Source organism: Bubalus kerabau, chromosome 2 (assembly GCF_029407905.1).
Source record: "Bubalus kerabau isolate K-KA32 ecotype Philippines breed swamp buffalo chromosome 2, PCC_UOA_SB_1v2, whole genome shotgun sequence".
Lineage (NCBI taxonomy): Eukaryota > Metazoa > Chordata > Mammalia > Artiodactyla > Bovidae > Bubalus > Bubalus kerabau.
In genome coordinates this window covers 30,432,611-30,452,884 of record NC_073625.1, presented here as the reverse complement: position 1 = coordinate 30,452,884, position 20,274 = coordinate 30,432,611, and the positions used below count along the sequence as shown (strand labels likewise).

The following is a 20,274-nucleotide window of genomic DNA, read 5'->3' as shown; positions in this document are numbered from 1 at the left end:
GAAAAGGCAGAGGAGCCAGAGATCAAATTGCCAATATTCGCTGGATCAAAGAAAAAACAAGGGAATTTCAGAAAAACATCTACTTCCACTTCATAGACTATGACAATGCTTTTGAATGTGTGGATCACAACAAACTGTGGAAAAATATTAAAGAGATGGGAATACCAGACCACCTTACCTGTTTCCTGAGAAACCTGTATACAGATCAAGAAGCAACAGTTAGAACCGGACATGGAACAATGAACTGATTCAAAACTGGGAAAGGAGTACATCAAGGCTGTATATTATCACCCTATTTATTTAACTTATATGCAGAGTACATCATGCAAAGTGACAGGCTGGATGAAGCATAAGCTGGAATCAAGACTGCTGGGAGAAATATCAATAATTTCAGATATGCAGATGACACCACCCTAATGGCAAAAAGCAAAGAGGAACTAAAGAGCCACTGATAAAGGTGAAAGAGAGTGAAAAAGCTGGCTTAAAACTCAGCATTCAAAAACTAAGATAATGGCATCTGGTCCCATCACTTCCTGGCAAATAGATGGGGAAACAATGGAAACAGGGACAGACTATTTTCTTAGGCGCCAAAATCACTGCAGATGGTGACTGCAGCCATGAAATTAAAAGACACCTGCTCCTTGGAAGAAAAGCTATGACCAACCTAGAAAGCATATTAAAATGCAGAGATATCACTTTGCGGACAAATGTCTGCAAAGTTATGGTTTTTCCAGAAATCATGTATGGATGTGAGAGCTTGACCATAAAGAAGGCTGAGCCCTGAAGAACTGATGCTTTTGAACTGTGGTGTTTTGAGAGTCCCGTGGACTGCAAGGAGATCAAACCATTCAATTCTAAAGGAAATCAACCCTAAATATTCATTGGAAGGAAGCTAAAGAAGCTCCAGTATTTTGGCCACCTGATGCTAAGAGCAGACTCATTGGAAAAGACCCTGATGATGGGAAAGATTGAAAGGAGGAGGAGAAAGACCCTGATGATGGGAAAGATTGAAGGAAGGAGGAGAAGGGGACGACAGAGGATGAGATGGTTGGATGGCATCACTGACTTAATGGACATGAGTTTGAGCAAGCTCTGGGAGATGGTGAAGGCCAGGGAAGCCTGGCATGCTGCAGTCTACAGGGTCACAAAGAGTTGGACACGACTGAGCAACTGAACAACATCACTTCATGCCGGTCAGAGTGGCCACCATCAAAAAATCTACAAAGAATACATGCTGGAGAGGATGTGGAGAATATGAAACAATCCTACACTGCTGGTGGGACTGTAAATTGATACAGGCACTTTGGAGAATGGTATGTAGATTTCCTTAAAAAACTAAGAAAAATCTACCATATGACCCAGTAATCCTACTTCTGGGCATATATACTGAGAAAACCATAATTCAGAAGGCCACATGTACACCAATGTTCACTGCAGCACTATTTACAATGGACAGGACAAGAAAGCAACCTAGATGTCCACTGACAGATGAGTGGATAAAGAAGGTGTAGTATATACACACAACAGAGTATTATTCAACCATCAAAAGGAACGAATTTGAGTCAGTTACAAGCAAGGTGGATGAACCTAGACCCTGTGAAGAAGTCAGAAAAACAAACAACAGGTATTACAGCAGAAACTAACACTACATTGTAAAGCAATTACAATCCAATTAAAAATAAATTAAAAAAAATAAAGAAACATACAGGAATTATCATCACAGGATTGTTCCACAAAACCAAAAAACAATTATTTTCAAGATTAGTTTGCATGACTAATGTGTGGCATCATCTTACAATGTAGCAACTCACACCAATGGAAATGAACAAACCACCACTATCTATAGCTGTTTAGGGGCTTCCCTGGTAGTTAGTTGTCAAAGAATCCACCTGCAATGCAGGAGACCCTGGTTCAATTCCTGGGTCGGGAAGATCCGCTGGAGAAGGGTTAGGCTACCCACTCCAGTATTCATAGGCTTCCCTTGTAGCTCAGCTGGTAAAGAATCTGCCTGCGATGTGGGAGACCTGGGTTCAATCCCTGGGTTGGGAAGATCCCCTGGACAAGAGGCTACCCACTCCAGTGTTCCGGCCTGGAGAATTCCATGGACCGTGTAGTCCATGGGGTCCCAAAAAGTGGGACAGGACTGAGCGACTTTCACTTTTACTTTTCAGAGCTGTTTAGATGATTTCACAAAAGGAAATAAGTGAGCAAAAGAGCCAGAAAAGAGAATATATAATATATGAGAGCATTTATATAAAGTTCAAAAACAGGCAAAACTAAAACAAAATGTTAGAAAGATGATAGGGGTCACTTTACATCCAGAAAGAGGGAAGAGTGCTTTCATCCTGGTGGCAACATTCTGCTTCTGAATCTGGGAGGTGACACCTAGGTGAGTGTTTTCTAGTAACTTCCTGGGCAGAATGCTAAGAGCAGCCAGTCAGATGAGAAAGACAGATACTGTGTGATATCACTTATGTGTGAAACGCAAAAATACAATAAACTAGTGAATATAACGAAAAGCAGCAGACTCCCAGATACAGAGAAAAAACCAGTGGTCACCAGTGGGGAGGGGAGAGAAGGGCAGTACAGGAGGGGATGAGAGGTGCAGACCATCGGGTGTGACTGGGCTCAGATGTCCTGTACAACACTGAGAATACAGCCAAGATTTTATAGTAACTGTAAATAGAAAGCAAGCCTTAAAACTGTGTAAAAATTTTTTTTAATTAAAAATAAATTTTGAAAAAAAAGAAAATGAGGCCTATCCAAACCATGGATTATTGACCTGTAAGAATTTTTAGGAATAAAATACTGATATTTACTACCATGTAGATGAACCTTGAAACTACTACCCTAAATGAAAGAAGCCAGTCACAAATGACCACATACCTCGTGTAAGAAGCTATTTAAATGTTCAGAACAGACAGATTCACAGAGACAAGAAACAGGTTCATGGTTGCCAAAGGGCTCCGGAGAAATTACTAATGGACGTGGAGTTTCTTTCTGGGATGATTAAAACGTCTTGAAATAGAAAACAGTGATGGCTGTACCATCTTGTGACTAAAACTGAACTGAACCGTACACTTTAAAACGGCGAATTGTACGGCATGTGAATTACATCTCAATTTTTAAAATTATGATTTCTTTTAGATTCAGACCTTTTACATTTAGATTTCTTTTAGGTAAGAAATTAAAACATTTTATCAGGTCACTATAAGAGATGTTCTGGTAATGATTACTTTTCATCATGCCAAAAGTACAATAATTTCCTTTATTAACAAAAATTAAGACTCAAAATACTAGATACCAAATAAAAAGTATGTGAGAAGGTTTATGTTGTCAAAATTCCCTTGAAACTTACTCCTACAACATATGCTGTATGCTTGCATATGACAACTCAGGAAAAAAATGTAAATTAATATATGAGATTCATAAATTAAACAGGTTTTATTTTACCCCTACTTTGATTCAAGTTTCCCACCTCATTTAGAATAAATTCAATTTGTGTGTGTGTGTGTGTGTGTGTGTGTGTGTTAGGAGAAGGCAATGGCACCCCACTCCAGTACTCTTGCCTGGAAAATCCCATGGACAGAGGAGCCTGATACACTGCAGTCCATGGGGTTGCTAAGAGTCGGACACGACTGAGCAACTTCACTTTCACTTTTCACTTTCATGCATTGGAGAAGGAAATGGCAACCCACTCCAGTGTTCTTGCCTGGAGAATCCCAGGGACGGGGGAGCCTGGTGGGCTGCCGTCTATGCGGTCGCAGAGTCGGACACGACTGAAGCGACTTGGCAGCAGCAGCAGCAGCTGTTCTAGATGTGGGCATACCAGCCCTTCTCTATCACCTCTGGCCTCTGGAATGGCTAGTGACAGACAGAGCAGGCCCGCCCGGGCAGGTCACACACCCCTCCCTGGCCCGCCAGTGGCAGCGCTGTCTCCCAGACACTCTGGGCCCACGCGCAAAGCTCTCCTGCAGCGTCCTCCGCCTTCCTGTGTCTAAGAAAAGGAAGAATATCCTTCTGCTCCTCCCTAAATTAAAGCCCATTTCCATGTGACTACTGGAGGTATAAAGTGAGAAATATTAGTCTACATCCCTCATTACAAAGTCATATAACAGGAGCCCAACATATGTCTGGCTTGCTGACCAGTGCTACCAGGAGAGCCCCACTTTTTTAGTTTCAGGGTACCTAGAAGTGAGAAAAATTAATTCAAATTATCAAATACTCCCCAGAACACTGTATTCATGTGTGGACCACCTTGCTTTTGTATGTGAAGGCATTTCTACATTTTTATTAGTAATTAGCCTAAATGCTGTTGCTCAAAATACTATAAAGTTTTCAAAATATAGATTAAAAATACTAACCAAAGGTTTCATAGGATTCTTCATCTTTCTCATTTTCACCCAGCCTGCTGAGGCTTGAGAGCTGAGAATGATCAGGAAAATCAAATACATCCAGAGGCTTGTGCTTCCAGCCAGCTTTCTGAAAGTAAATGAAGTTCAGTCACTGGATTGGCCATAACAAGAACATCACAAAGCCGATCTGCATGGCAAGGACACTGCTGCTGTCACCGGTGCCTACGGAGCAAGCCTTTGCACTCTTGGGGATCTAAGGCGGGGTTGGGGAACTTTTCGAGAAAGAACCAGGGAGTAAATACAGTTGACCACTGAACAACGCAGGGGCTGGGGCGCCCAGCCTCCACACGGTAGAAAATCCCCGTATGACCCTGGCAGCTGGCTTCCTTATCCGAGGTTCTACCTGCGGGGGTTTCAACCAACTGTGGATAGTGTAGAACCTACTACTGAGAACAGTGCAGGTAGAGTGGACCCTCCCAGCTCAAACCTGTGCTGTTCGAGGGTCCCTTGTACCCAAGACCGTGGACCATGAGGCTCTGCGGCAGCTCAGCCGTTGTGGTGTGGAAGCAGATGGGGCCGTGCAGAAAAAGCACAGTCATGCTGCAATTCAGCCTTATGGATCCTGAAATCTGAACTTCATGTTTTCACATGCCATGAGATAGTCTTCTTTGATTTTACTTCAGTCATTTAAAAATGTAAAAACCATCCTTAGCTCACAGGGCCACAGCCGCCCACTCCTGAGCCACCGGGGGCTTGCTCCCCAGAAATAGCCACTTAGCCCAAAGTTCCCAGATGTTTTTAGGTCCATAAACCAAGGTAAATTGGAAGTGATCAAACAGGAGATGGCAAGAGTGAACATCCACATTTTAGCAGTCAGTGAACTAAAATGGACTGGAATGGGTGAATTTAATTCAGATGACCATTATATCTACAACTGTGGGCAAGAACCCCTTAGAAGAAATGCAGTAGCCCTCAGAGTCAACAAGAGAGTCCGAAATGCAGTACTTGGATGCAATCTCAAAAACGACATTTCCAAGGCAGACCATTCAATATCACAGTAATCCAAGTCTATGCCCCAACCACTAATGCCAAAGAAACTGAAGTTGGATGGTTCTTTGAAGACCTACAAGGCTTTCTAGAACTAAAATCTAAAAAAGATGTCCTTTTCATCATAGGGAACTGGAATGCAAAAGCAGGAAGTCAAGAGATGCCTGGAGTAACACGCAAGTTTGGCCTTGGAGTACAAAACGAAGCAGGGCAAAGGCTAACAGAGTTTTGCCAAGAGGACACACTGGTCATAGCAAACTCCTTCTTCTAACAACATGGGAGATGACTCTACACATGGACATCACCAGATGGTCAATATCGAAATTAGATTGATTGAACTCCTTATTGCAAAATTCAGACTTAAATTGAAGAAAGTAGGGAAAACCACTATTCAGGAATGACTAAAATCAAATCCCTTACGATTATGTAGTGGAAGTGACAAATAGAGTCAAGGGATTAGATCTGATAAGAGTGCCTGAAGAACTATGGACGAAAGTTCCTAACACTGTACAGGAGTCAATGATCAAGACCACCCCCAGGAAAAAGAAGTGCAAAAAGGCAAAATGGTTGTCTGAGGAGGCCTTACAGATAGCTGTGAAAAGAAGAGAAGCTAGAGGCAAAAGAGAAAAGGAAAGATATACTCATCTGAATGCAGAGTTCCAAAGAACAGCAAGGAGAGATAGGAAAGCCTTCCTCAGCTTTGAGGATACACAGGGGTAAAAACTCCTGACTGCAGGAAAGAGACTCACAGGGCAATATACTAATAAGCCCATGAAGACTGCCCCCACATCCTCATGAAAGACCACAACACAGAGAAAATGAGAAAAACATTCAGTAGCTCTGGACAATGTGGAGGGAGCCATTAACAGACAAAAAAATTAGTGGAAATTCTGGAGATAGAGTAAGACTCCAAACAAAAACTAGCACTCACGGACCCTCAGTGCAAAACCACCCAAGGGGTGTTTGGGGTTAGAAGGAAAGCTGAAGGGGAGCTGACAGATCCTCTGGCCTCCCTGAGCAAAAAGGCCCCCAGCCATGTACGGCAGCTGCCTTCCCAAGAAGAGGACAGGAAGCTGGAGAAACCCATCCAAAGAATGGGCGGGCTGGGGTGGGGCTGCAGAGGGATCCCAGGACTTCCCAGGGGAGAAAAGGGCCCCCTCCAAAGCCAGGGGCCTAGGGAAGCAGGGGAAGACACCCCCCCAAGAGAGAGAATCAGGGGTGGGGCACAGAGCAGGGAGAACCCCAAGGGCTGGGCACCCCCAAGCAGACACTGCCTGAGGCGTTTCATGTGAATCTCTGAGGCCAACTCAACAAGCTGCTGGAAAATCATATGAAGTGAGCTGGGAGTATTAAAGAAATGCACCTACCTTCACACACATTTATTTCTAAGGCTCACCCCACGCTACAGTAAAAATACCATGTGAATAAAACTACATGGAAGATGATGAGACCATAACTGTGGAAAACTATTAACATGGAGAAATGGCTACAAGTGAAAAAAGCAAAATACAGAACACTGCACAATTTTTAAACGATGCCAATTATCCAAATGAAAATGAAACCTAGGCCCAGAAAAAAAGATTCAAAATGTTAATGTTCTCTCACTTGTACTGGAAAGAACACGAGGAAAATGAATATACTTTTCCACTACAAGAAAATAGAGCTTACCAAGTCGACGGAATACTGAGTCTCCCACAAAATGTTATTTTGCATTTTCAATTACAAGCATTATATTATATTAAAATATATAATGATAACTTACATCTTTCATGGAATGTGTTCTGCCGGCATGGTTCTTTGAAAATCTCGCACTAGGAAAGAGCAAACACACACACAAGTTAGGAAATACTTAAAAATAACTGGGGAAACACTAGAACTGGCGATGTAGTCCAAGTATTTTCTTTCCAAGTTACTCTCCTTGTTAGTTGCACTAACAATGTGCAGGTGATGAAATTCAGGTAATGGCAAATCCCTTTGGAAAGCAGAAGCCACATCTCACACACATAAATAATTTATAGGCCAAATCATACTACCCACATTTAAATAGCATAGCTCTGCCCTCAGGGCACAGAGAACTAACCCTGCCATCACCCGTGTCCCTGAAGTCACATCAACAGCCAAGGCTGGCGTCCTGCAGAAATGTGCTAAAGAGGTGCCTCTTCCTTAAGCACCGGACCCTGATGCATCCCGTGCCTGGCTCTCTCACACACGTGTTCTCATTTAGCTCCTTAACAGTCCTCCAGGTAGAAGTGAATCCCTCCATCCAGAAGCATATTTGCCCAAAGCCGCAGGTGGCTGGGAAGGAGGGAAGCCTGTGATAAAATCTGCTATCAGTCCACACCCAGAGCTGCCCTCTTCCCTCCCCTTCAGGATCCCTCCAGAGGGCATCAGGATGAAAGGATAAAGTTGCATCTTTAACCAGCTTAAGTAAACCAGATGTCACAACAGAGACCCAAAGAAAAAGTGAAAATAAGAGACACATGAAATACCCCTGCCGGTGACTGTGGGCTGAGTACCCTACGGGCTCCAGCGTGGTGCCAGGGACAGGACATCCTGCACACACCCTTAGCAGAGAGCAAAGTCCATTTAGTGTCTGAACGAGTAATTCTTTACCTAACTCTTTATGTGATATAACTTCAAACTTAAAGAGAAAAATTGTGAGAAGAGTCTGTACACCCTTTACCCCACTTCACCAACTGTTTACATTTTGTCTCACGGGCTTCCTGTGTGTCTGTGTATGGTAACCTGGCGACACACGTGTGTCTTTTCTAAGAGGGCATTATCCTGTGTAGTCACAGCACAATTTCCAAAGCAAGAAATGTAACACTGACATCATTGTCTAATTTACAGTCCATATCCAAATGCTATCAATTGCCCTGTCATGTCCTTTAAGGTTTCCCCCAGCTTTTTTAAAAATTCGTTTTGCTATTGTTTCCTTAAAAATTTTTTTTCTTGTTCTAGCATTTTTTTAAAGTAAATACAAGGGGACATAAAATTAAGATTTCTTAAAACTTGTGTTTTATCATATGTGCACATTTGTGTACCCATCGTGATGTAAAATATTACTGTGAATTACAGTAAAAAGAAAAAGTTGGAAAACTGAGGAGTGGTTCTCAAACATCAGGAATCAGAATCACCTGGAGAGCTGTTAAGACTGCTTGGCTCCACCTCCAGAGCGGCTGATTCAATAAACCTGGGATGGCCCCGATGGAGCCTGCATTGCTAACAAGCTCTCGGGGCTGCTGATGCTGGTCAAGACACCACAATTTGAAAAACCAATCCTTTATTTGATTCTCAGATCCAAAAAAGAAGATGGAGCAGATATTAATTTTACAGCCTTTATGATTTTGGGGTTCAGAAAAGTTAACTGACATCAGTGGTCACACAGCCAAGTAACAGGACTAGAAGCCACATCATATAAGGTCTTAACCCACTCTTTCCTGCCTTGTCTTTGCTCAACAATGTGGTCAAGTTTCCTCCTCACCTTAGGCTAGGAGGAAGGTGAGGCTACCAAAAGATAGAAACCCCAGTGATAACACATGGAAAAATTTTGCTGTAGGCATACTAGTGCGTTTCAGGGGGAGGGATGAACAAATTTCATGACTCTCAATCAAAGGCAAAAATGCTGTATGTGTGTGTACCGCTTGGAGGTGGGCGGGGGAAGGGAGAGAGAAACTCCCTACTGACATAGCTGATCAAGTTCACCTTTCATAGATCAGCTGGTAAAGAATCTGCCTGCAATGCAGGAGACCCGGGTTCAATTCCTGGGTTGGAAGATCCCCTGGAGAAGGAAATGGCAACCCACTCCAGTATTCTTGTCTGTAGAATCCCATGGGCAGAGGAGCCTGGCAGGCTACAGTCCATGGGGTTGCAAGAGTTGGACACGACTTAGCGACCAAACCACCAACACCACTATGTCAGCTGAGTCCCAAGCATCTTATTCCTTCCCAATCCTCCTCTCTACTGGGGGAGTCTGGTCCTACCCGCTGGCCACAGGAGCCTAGTCTGTTTTCTCCACCACCCTGCTTTGTCCTGCTCCAGCCTGTTCCATACACTGGCTCTCCTGCACCCTCACGCTGTATCTACAAACTGCACCTTCTCCAGCAGCCTTCCCACCGCCCAGGTGGGACTCCTCCGGCCTTGAGGACCAGCCCAGGCCTGCCAAGGCCCCTCCAAGCCAGGCCCAGGCAAAGCCTTGGATGTGCTTCAAACACCTCCAAAGACACTTGCCAATGACCCCGAGAAAAATAACGTTTTACAGAGCAGATAGGCAACGTATTTTAACCTGCATGTTCTTTCAGCTTAAAAAAAAAAAAAAGCTTGAACCATCCTGACCGGAGTCCACCCCTTTAAAAATAACAAGCGGCAGCTTGGGCTCCCCCGCCGACTTAGTTCAGCTTTACAGTCCGTGGTTTGTGTCACAAAAACAAGCAGGGTCTTGAAAACAAGAATACTGACTCCAGCCCGAGTGTCAATGCTAGGGTTCTTGCTAGAAGGTGAATTCTGGCAAGTAGTAGGTACTCCTTAAGTTACTATTCGTAGGATAGTTTCAGAACACCTGGCGTCTACTTTAGAGCACGTTCACCCGCACAAAGTAAGGGGACGCTAGCCGACGCCTCTTCCCCCCGCCAGACACGGCTGTAAGCGGACGCCTTTCAACCTCCCCGCAATCCTGTCACGGTGGGGACATTATTATCCCCACTTTACAGAAAGACCCCGGGCGGTCAGTCGCTCGGACACGGTGCGCAGAGGCAGAGCCAGGTAGCTCGAGCAGCTCCGAAAGGCCCAAGCCCGGAGGAAGACGAAAATAAAGGGAGGACCCGGGCGGCGCTCCGACTGCCCACAAAACTTACTGCGACAACCGCGTAGACCACAGCCGATCCATCCCAGCCCGCAGCGCTCGGCGCCAACGCAAAAACTCCCGCCAAACCTCGCGATACTCCCGGCGGCCAATCCGGGCCGAGCATGCAGAAACGCCCCGCCCTCGCCCCGCCCCCAGGCTCTGTAAGCTTGCGGGCCGGGGCTCCGCCCCATCCTAAAGCGCTAGAGAAAAGGCAGCCTGGTATCTGCTAGAACAGAGCTGGGGTCCACGCCTTACAACCAATTGCTGACGGTCCCCGCCTCCTCGAGACGCTAAATCCTTACCTGGTTTTCCTGCCTACCCGTCCGCTACGGCCCGCCCCCGCGTTGGGGAAGGGAGGAGCCAGTGCCCGAAAGCTACGTAAGCGCGAGCTCGCCGCCGCGGGGCGGATCCAAACTGGGGTCCTCTCGCCGCGTGCTTAGGCGCCTGCGCAGTTGTCTGGTGTCGTGCATTGAAAATTGACAGGGTTAGGCTTTCAGTTGGAGAAGGCAATGGCACCCCACTCCAGTACTTTTGCCTGGAAAATCCCATGGACGGGGGAGCCTGGTAGGCTGCAGTCCATGGGGTCGCTAGAGTCAGACACGACTGAGCGACTTCACTTTCACTTTCCCTTTCATGCATTGGAGAAGGAAATGGCAACCCACTCCAGTGTTCTTGCCTGGAGAATCCCAGGGACGGGGGAGCCTGGTGGGCTGCCGTCTATGGGGTCGCACAGAGTCGGACACTACTGAAGCGACTTAGCAGCAGCAGTAGGCTTTCAGTACCGCTGGTACTGAATCAGCTGTGTGAGCTTGGCTTATTATTTTATTTCTCAGTTCAGTTCAGTCTCTCAGTCGCGTCGGACTCTTTGCGACCCCATGAATCGCAGCACACCAGGCCTCCCTGTCCATCACCAACTCCCGGAGTTCACTCAGACTCACGTCCATCTAGTCAGTGATGCCATCCAGCCATCTCCTCCTCTGTCGTCCCCTTCTCCTTCTGCCCCCAATCCCTCCCAGCATCAGAGTCTTTTCCAATGAGTCAACTCTTCGCATGAGATGACCAAAGTATTGGAGTTTCAGCTTTAGCATCATTCCTTCCAAAGAAATGCCAGGGCTGATCTCCTTCAGAATGGACTGGTTGGATCTCCTTGCAGACCAAGGGACTTTCAAGAGTCTTCTCCAACACCACAGTTCAAAAGCATCAATTCTTCGGCGCTCAGCTTTCTTCACCGTCCAACTCTCACATCCATACATGACCACTGGAAAAACCATAGCCTTGACTAGACGAACCTTTGTTGGCAAAGTAATGTCTCTGCTTTTCAATATGCTATCTAGGTTGGACATAACTTTCCTTCCAAGGAGCAAGCGTCTTTTAATTTCATGGCTGCAGTCACTATCTGCAGTGATTTTGGAGCCCCCAAAAATAAAGTCTGACACTGTTTCCACTGTTTCCCCATCTATTTCCCATGAAGTGATGGGACCAGATGCCATGATCTTTGTTTTCTGAATGTTGAGCTTTAACCCAACTTTTTCACTCTCCACTTTCACTTTCATCAAGAGGCTTTTGAGTTCCTCTTCACTTTCTGCCATAAGGGTGGTGTCATCTGCATATCTGAGGTTATTGATATTTCTCCCGGCAATCTTGATTCCAGCTTATGCTTCTTCCAGTCCAGCATTTCTCATGATGTACTCTGCATAGAAGTTAAATAAGCAGGGTGACCATATACAGCCTTGATGTACTCCTTTTCCTATTTGCAACCAGTCTGTTGTTCCATGTCCAGTTCTAACTGTTGCTTCCTGACCTGCATACAGATTTCTCAAGAGGCAGGTCAGGTGGTCTGATATTCCCATCTCTTGAAGAATTTCCCACACTTTATTGTGATTCACACAGTCAAAAGCTTTGGCATAGTCAATAAAGCAGAAATAGATGTTTTTCTGGAACTCTCTTGCTTTTTCCATGATCCAGTGGATGTTGGCAATTTGATCTCTGGTCCCCAGTGTTTTTATTCATAAATGGGGAGGACCCCTTCTAATATGCTCTGATTCTATGCTTTCTCTTTAAAAATATAATCCTGCAAAAGAATGATGTTGGACTCTTCAGTCAGTTCAGTTCAGTAGCTCAGTCGTGTCCGACTCTTTGCGACCCCATGAATCCCAGCATGCCAGGCCTCCCTGTCCATCACCAACTCCCGGAGTTCACTCAGACTCACATCCATCTAGTCAGTGATGCCATCCAGCCATCTCATCCTCTGTCGTCCCCTTCTCCTTCTGCCCCCAATCCCTCCCAGCATCAGAGTCTTTTCCAATGAGTCAACTCTTCGCATGAGATGACCAAAGTATTGGAGTTTCAGCTTTAGCATCATTCCTTCCAAAGAACACCCAGGACTGATCTCCTTTAGAGTGGACTGGTTGGATCTCCTTGCAGTCCATGGGACTCTCAAGAGTCTTCTCCAACACCACAGTTCAGAAGCATCAATTCTTTGGTGCTCAGCTTTCTTCACAGTCCAACTCTCACATCCATACATGACCACTGGAAAAACCATAGCCTTGACTAGATGGACCTTTGTTGACAAAGTAATGTCTCTGCTTTTTAATATGCTATCTAGGTTGGACATAACTTTCCTTCCAAGGAGTAAGCATCTTATCACACCATAAATAAAAATGAACTTAAAATGAGTCAAAGACCTAACTATAAGAGCTGAAACTCGTAGAAGAAAACACAGGGTAAAGGGTTCATGACATTGGATCTGGCCATGATTTCTTGGATGTGATGCCAAAACCACAGTTTGGGATGATGAAAAAGTTCTGGAAATGAATAATAGTGGGTGGCTGCATAACAGTGTGAATCACTTAAGTAGTGCCACTAGATTGTACAGTTAAAAATGGTTAAAATGCTAAGCTTTATGTCATGTACATTTAACCACAATAAAAAATTATGTTTCATGCATACACAAGAATATAGCACATATAATATAAAAATAAAAATGACCACTTGGGAGTTCCTTGGTGTCTTACTGGTTAGAACTCAGCACTTTCAATGCAGAGGCCCAGGCTCCATCCCTGGTTGAAGAACCATCCAGCATGCCTCACAGTACAGCCAAAATACTAAAATAAGTTAATAAATACAAATTAAAGAAAATGGTTGAAACTTAAAAGCTTTAACAACAACAGAAAAAGAGCACCTGTGTGCTCACCGGTGGATTAGGAAATTAATAACAGTCATTCCTTTCAAGGATAACCACTCTTTTGATTTTGTGTTTCTCATTTCCATGTTTTTTCTACCTTGATACATCCCTAAATGATGTATTAATTATTGTATGTCTTAAACTTTATATAAATGATATTTAGTATGTATTTTGGAAGTGCTCTTTCTTACTCAAAGCTTTTGATTTTTGGGTTTATCCACATTGATGCAGGCAGCTGTCATTCATTCATTTTCATTGTCTTTGGACTGTAGTAAGTATACCACGTTTTACTAATTCATTCTCCTGTGTATGGAAACATCAGTTGTTTTCAGTCTTTTTGCTGTTGCTAACAATGCCACACTAAACATTCCTGCAAGACACTTATTCCAAACCTAAGTGTCTTGCAGTCACAAACCTAAGAGACAAGGATAGATTCAGTAGTAGTAGTATTGCCTCATGGGATAAAGACATTTTCAGCTTTACATAACAATGCCAATTTTTACACATTGTTTTGTTGACTATATAATTTACACCCCCATCAGCAATATGTAAAAGTGCCCTTCACTCCACATACTTGTCAATATTTAGAATTTTCAGGATTTAAACATTTTTCTTGAGTAGCAAGTTGAAATGGTATCCTATTGTGTTCTTGATTTGCATTTCCCTTAAGTTGGTCGCCTTTTCTTTGTTTACAGGTCCTTCCTGATTCCTTTTCAGTGAAACACCTATTCACCCCACTTAGGAATCATTTGGGCAATTGCCACAGAAGAATAAATCATCTTTGTGGTTTTGAAGGTAGTTCCCCACTGATGCCTAGAAATAGGGTTCCTAGAATCACTGGAAGCTGTTAACTCATAAGAGTGTGGAAAGTTAGCTCAATTTCCCAGGAGAGGGGTTACAGTCAAACCTTTTGCACTTATGGAGCTGAAAACCACCCAAGTGTTACGACAAGAAGAGGCTCAGTGCTCTGGGTGGAGATAAAAACTCAACCCAAGTAGGTTTAAATGCTAAAAGAATTTATGAGCTCATGTCACTGAAAAGTCCAGTGGCAAGATGGCTGCAAGATGGCTCACTTTGACCTACAGGTTGGAGAAGCCCCCAGGGCTCTGAATCTATTTCCTTGCCCTTCTGGAGCCTGAGCTTTTCCCCCAGCCTGGGTGCTGTCATCATCATCGCCCGGATTTAGTGAGCATTTACTATGATCCATGCATCGATCTAAGTGTTCAGCATCTATGAACACATTTCATCTTCTCAATAACCTGCTGTGACAGGCACCAGAACCTCACCCTGCACGTGAGGAGACTAAGGAGCAGCCCACAGGGAGGAAGTGGCTGTGGTTGTGCTAGATCTGAGGACTCTGTCCGGGAGCCTGCACCCAGCAGCTCTTCCGTGTTTCACATCGGAATTCCATCTTTCAGAGAAAGCCAGCTATGTCCCAGCAATCTCAGAAAAAGATGTACTCTAATTTTACCAGCGTGCATCACATACCCACTTGTATTAGTCAGAGTTCCAGAGAGAAAGAACCAATAGGATGTGCACTGGGGTTGTGAAGAAGTAAGGACAGGGTGGGGTGGGGCCAGGTGTTGACAGGACTGGAAACAGGAGCCAGCAGGTCTGGAGCCCCAGGGAGGAACCTGGAGCCATGTGAGGAAGCTCAGAGGTGCTGCAGAGCGCCTACGGGCCGATCATTGAGCTATGTAATATACTTCCATGTTTGGAGAATTAAAGAAAAAACAAAAACTGTTGCTTTTTTGATATAAATACAGAAAATAAAGAACTAAAAAACATTCTGGATCCTTGGGATAAACAGAGTGGTTAGGTATGGACACTTCTCTGCAGAAATATATCTTCCTTGTGGAGTAGGTTGATCTCTATATTAGTTCTATCAGTTCAGTGGAGTAGGTTGATCTCTATATTAGTTCTATCAGTTCAGTTCAGTTCAGGTGCTCAGTCGTGTCTGACTGTTTGCAACCCCATGGACTGCAGCATACCAGGCCTCCCTGTCCATCACCAACTCCTAGAGTTTACTCAAACTCATATCCATCGAGTCGGTGATGCCATCCAACCATCTCATCCTTCATTGTACCCTTTTCCTCCCACCTTCAATCTTTCGCAGAATCAGGGTCTTTTCAAATGAGTCAGCTCTTTGAATCAGGTGGCCAAAGTATTGGAGTTTCAACTTCAACATCAGTCCTTCCAATGTATACTCAGGACTGATTTCCTTTCGGATAGACTGGTTGGATCTCCTTGATCCCTCCTTGAGGGTCCAAGGGACCCTCAAGAGTCTTCTCCAACACCACAGTTCAAAAGCATCAATTCTTTGGTGCTCAGCTTTCTTTGTAGTCCAACTCTCACATCCATACATCACTACTGGAAAAACCATAGCTTTGACTAGATGGACCTTTGTCGGCAAAGTAATGTCTGCTTTTTAATATGTGTCTAGGTTGGTCATGGCTTTTCTTCCAAGGAGCAAGTGTCTTTTAATTTCAAGGCTGCAGTCACCATCTGCAGTGATTTGAGAGCCCCCCAAAATTAAGTCTGTCACCATTTCCACTGTTTCCCCATCTATTTCCCATGAAATGGTGGGACCAGATGCCATGATCTTAGTTTTCTGAATGTTGAGTTTTATATCCTGGAATTATTAGCTTGATGTTTAAGTAAAGTATAAATGAGAATATTATTATTTATCTTATAGGATTATCATTAAGATAAGAGAGTAAGAATTTGGAGGTCAAAGCATCTGCAATGCCGGAGACCCCGGTTCGATCCCTGGGTGGGGAAGATCCCCTGGAGAAGGAAATGACAACCCACTCCAGTACTCTTGCCTGGAAAATCCCATGGACAGAGGAGCCTGGCGGGCTACAGTCCATGGGGTTGCAAAGAGTCAGACACGACTGAGCAACTTTACTAGACAGATAGAGCCTGGCAGGCTACAGTTCATGGGGTCGCAAAAGAATCGGACACGACTTAGTGACAAAACAAGACAGAAGAAGGGCTTAACCACTTCTCACTGAGCCTCTGCTCTTAGTTGTTGGTAGCGCCGTCCGATGAATGTGCTGTTCTGCGCTATGTCCAGGAGAGGGCAGCAGAGGAACGGGACTGGAGGCTGGAAAACAAATAACCGGAGATCAGAGCTATTTCCTTATGTTCACTGTCAATAATGTTTACAGTTGATTAAAAGTCAGTTCAAGATTGATAAGGCTAGCCATCTTAACTGCCACTGCTCAACTCATTTTCTCCTTCATGTGCATGATGCTCTTCCATAATGTATCAAAGCCATTCCAGTAAGGTTCCCTTAAGGCAAAGAGGATGATTTTCTGTTGTGGAAAAGGAAATCAGTTACTTCCTAAACTTTCCAACTTTCTTTTTTAACTTCTTACGCACCTGTGAGTTATTGGGTATGCACAAGAATAACCCACTGAGCCTGGTCATTCTCAACAGGAAGAAACTAAAGTAGTTACCTATTTCAAACAGACCAACGGTTTGACACTGCAGAAAGAATCATTCCAGGAAGGTGAGAGGCGGGGCCAGGAGGAAGGAGACCTCCCCTTGGATGCCTCCTCTTTTAGAAAAAGGGGAAATAAAAATTCAGAAAGGTAGGACTATTTGGTATCGTTTACTAAGTCAGAGGGCAGAAAGATTTTTTCCATTGGAACAAACAGCAATGACATTGGCTCCCTCGCTCCCAGGTCACGTGCTTTCCAACACCATCCTGGCTCGGATGCCCAGCTACTAAACTTGTTTGTTCTGTAACTAATGTTCTACTTTTTCCAGACCTAACTGGCACTTCTCTTATCCAAGCTGAGATCACAGGGCTAAATAGCTTGGGTCACTACCTCCAGACGATGCTTTGTCACGTGTTTCAGATTCCGTTCCCAGTTCCCCGCAGGACTCAGACTGTGGTGTAGGAACCCAGGCAGGAGCATTCTAGCAAAATCCAGGATTTCACTCTCACTGAGGAAAACCAACGTCCAACCTGCAGAGGGAATAACTGTATGACTCAGACTTGTACAAGGACCAGAGGAGCTCAAACAGCGGAGAAAGAGGAAAGGAAATGGAAAGACACCCCAAAGAAAACGATTTTCTTAAGGAAAGAAGGGACATAAAATTTCTACACGAGAAATTCGTCTCCATGATTCACTCTCAAGCTCTGGTCAGAAAAGAACTTTCTGGAAAAAGTTTTCATCCTGGTAATGAGCTTGCTTACTTCCCAGAAGGAATCAAGCTCTCACTTACCCCTGGGCCTTTGCACGTGCACCCTCCCTAGAGCACTCTCTTACCCTGCCTGGCTGGCTCCTGTGCTTTATTGCAGTGAGACCATAGAAATCGCTTCCTCTAGGAAGCCTTCTCTGATTCTCCAAGTCCAGGACAAGAAGGGTCCTCTCCTCAGGGACCCTTTCTGCTTAGCTGAGAAGGGAGAAGTGGACGAGCCAGGGACCTTTAGACAAGCTCAGGTCACCTGCCTCTAACCCCAGGTGACACAGAGACCATCTTCCTGGAACCTTCTGTAGCAAGAAACAGCTCCCCCACCCCACTCTCTGGCTGTTGCCGTGTGCAGGTCACTCACCCCTTTGACTTTGTGCCTTAACAGAAAAAGATTATCTCCTTATCCCTCCACCTCACATCACTGCCAGACCACAAATATGCTCAGTAATCTGTCTCCTGGACTTGGAGAATCAGAGAAGGCTTCCTAGAGGAAGCAGCTTCTATGGTCTCACTGCAATAAAGGACAGGAGCCAGCCAGGCAGCATAAGACAGTGCTCTAGAGAGGGTGCCCGTGCAAAGGCCCAGGGGTAAGTGAGAGCCTGATTCCTTCTGGGAACTAGAATAAGCCCCATGTGGCTGGAGGAGAGTTGGGGAGGTGGCAAGGGATGAGGCTGGGGAGACAGGCAGAAGCCCTGCAGTTCCTTGCTCCTCAGAGTATAACGCACAGGCCCGCAGCACTGACTTCAGCTGGAAGCTTATTAGAAGTGAGGAATTTCAGGCCTGATTCCAGATTTATTGAATCAGAATCCGCATTTTAAGATCCCCTGGGGATCTGCTGTACGATCAGGCTTGTGAAGCCTTCCTCTAAATATATTCAGCAGTTCCAACTTGTGAGCAATAGGAAACCTGGGCATGATTAAGCAGGGGAATCATGTGACTAAGACTTGGGATTTGGAGAAGTCATTCCTGCTGCAAGTGGAGGGAAAGGGGCTGAGTTAGTAGAGATCAATGTAGGAGATAAGGACATCAAGTAAGAGGATGGTACATGGTCAGGGCAAGAGACGCTCTTGGGCGGTGCGACTAAGGGAATGTGGGAAGGGGACGGATTTGATGGCCCACAGGGTTAGCAGCAGCAATCCTGGTGCCTGAGCCGCCTGTGGCTGCCCTGGAGTTTCTCCCAGATGGCAGAGCCTAGAGACAGCTCCGCCTGGGCAGGGCAGGGAGCTGGCAGGAACCAGTATCAGTGGGTGTGGGAAAGCAAGAGACTCAAGTACAAGAGTCCCTCTGGACCTGCGCTCGCTGCCCAAAGCAGAGTGTGAGCTAACTGGTTCCCCACACCCTCCAGGTGGAGCAGGGACCTTGTAGCTGGCAAGGACGGTTTCTATTAGATAAATGTGACATCCACAACCATCCCCTCCCTAAAAGATCTCCACAAAAAAGAGTGGCTAGGAATGCAAAATATATTTGTGAAAAGAATGCTGCTTCCGGGCAAAGAATGAATCCCTTTGCACCTGAAGAACAGTGCTGGGGAAGCAGAATTCACCCAGCGAGACTGCCGCCATCCGAGGAAATCAGCAGCGAAGGAGTAAGAAGTCAAAATGAAAACGCTAGACTTCTTTTTATGCCAGATGTATGGATGAATAAGTCAGGCTGGCGAGTTTTCCAGTTCCTCACGCTGGGTGAAGGGGTAAGATCAAGATGAACACAGAGTTGAGCATCATTCAAGGTTACAGGGGTGAGAGGGCAGCTGGCTGCAGGGCTTGGGGGGTTGATTGCTCAGCTAAGGGAGGACACAGAGGAGCTGTCTCTGTGCTGTGAGCCACAGGAGAGTCCCCTTTAGCCACACTCACAGCCACGGCCACCACCTTCCATAGTAACTGCGGAAAGGGTGGAGACTGTGGGGGCGAGAGAGATGCTCTGGGCCTGATCATCCAACAGATCCACGGCCTCCCTTCTCACGGTGCTCCCTTCAGTCCTCTGTCCACTGCTCTGCCGAGTGGCTGGGGGCTTCTCTTCCGCTGTGAAAAGCAGCCATCACTGGGAATAAGGATGAAACACGACAAGCAGAGTCCAGAGTCCCTGGCATTTACCTGATTCCTCCCGGTGGCTTGACTCAAACTGCAGTGGAGACTAGCTGGCCCTGGTTGCCTAATTAAAAACAAAACAAAACAAAAAACTCATCCAACACAGCAGTGGGGCCTTTGGGAGGCCCAGGACACTCACCAGGCATCATACCATGCCGGGGGGAGGGACAGAAGGGAGATGGCCCAGACACGGATAGGCCTCGGAGTCAGAAAATCCAGCTCAGTCACTTACTAGAACCAGTTGGCCGATCTCTCCAAGCCTCACGTTTCTCATCCATAACAAGGACATAATACTTTAATGAAAAAAAGAAAAGAACTATTCAGATAGGAGCTCCTTCATTTTTCTAGGTCAATCACCATGGATCTACCCATATCTACCCCACATTGTCTAGTCCCCTTCCTATTACAATAGAAGCCACATCCTATCGAAATTCCCCATTGATGGGGGATCTCTGCAGTTGACTACGGCTCTAACCTGCCCCGTCTCAGGACAGCTGTCCCTCCTCGTTCCGGCTTCATCACTTTCTGGGTTGGTGGGTCATCGTCACCACTGTA

At 45.4% G+C, this 20,274-nt stretch overlaps 1 protein-coding gene across 2 annotated transcripts in view; it reads right to left on the bottom strand.

The window, feature by feature from the left end:
* CENPU (centromere protein U) overlaps nt 1-10,364 on the bottom strand; it is a 46,100-nt gene extending 35,736 nt beyond the window's left edge. Inside the window, exons 1-3 of one of the 2 annotated variants that reach the window (XM_055567425.1) lie at nt 10,256-10,364; nt 7,165-7,213; nt 4,365-4,482 (exon numbers count right to left, since the gene is read on the bottom strand). In XM_055567425.1, the coding sequence (XP_055423400.1) occupies nt 4,365-4,482; nt 7,165-7,213; nt 10,256-10,287 (199 nt within the window). In that variant the 5' untranslated portion in view covers nt 10,288-10,364. Of the gene's footprint in view, nt 1-4,364; nt 4,483-7,164; nt 7,214-7,482; nt 7,549-10,255 lie in introns of those variants that run through there. The other variant, XM_055567426.1, reaches the window with a different exon arrangement.
* Nucleotides 10,365-20,274: the final 9,910 nt, after the last annotated feature.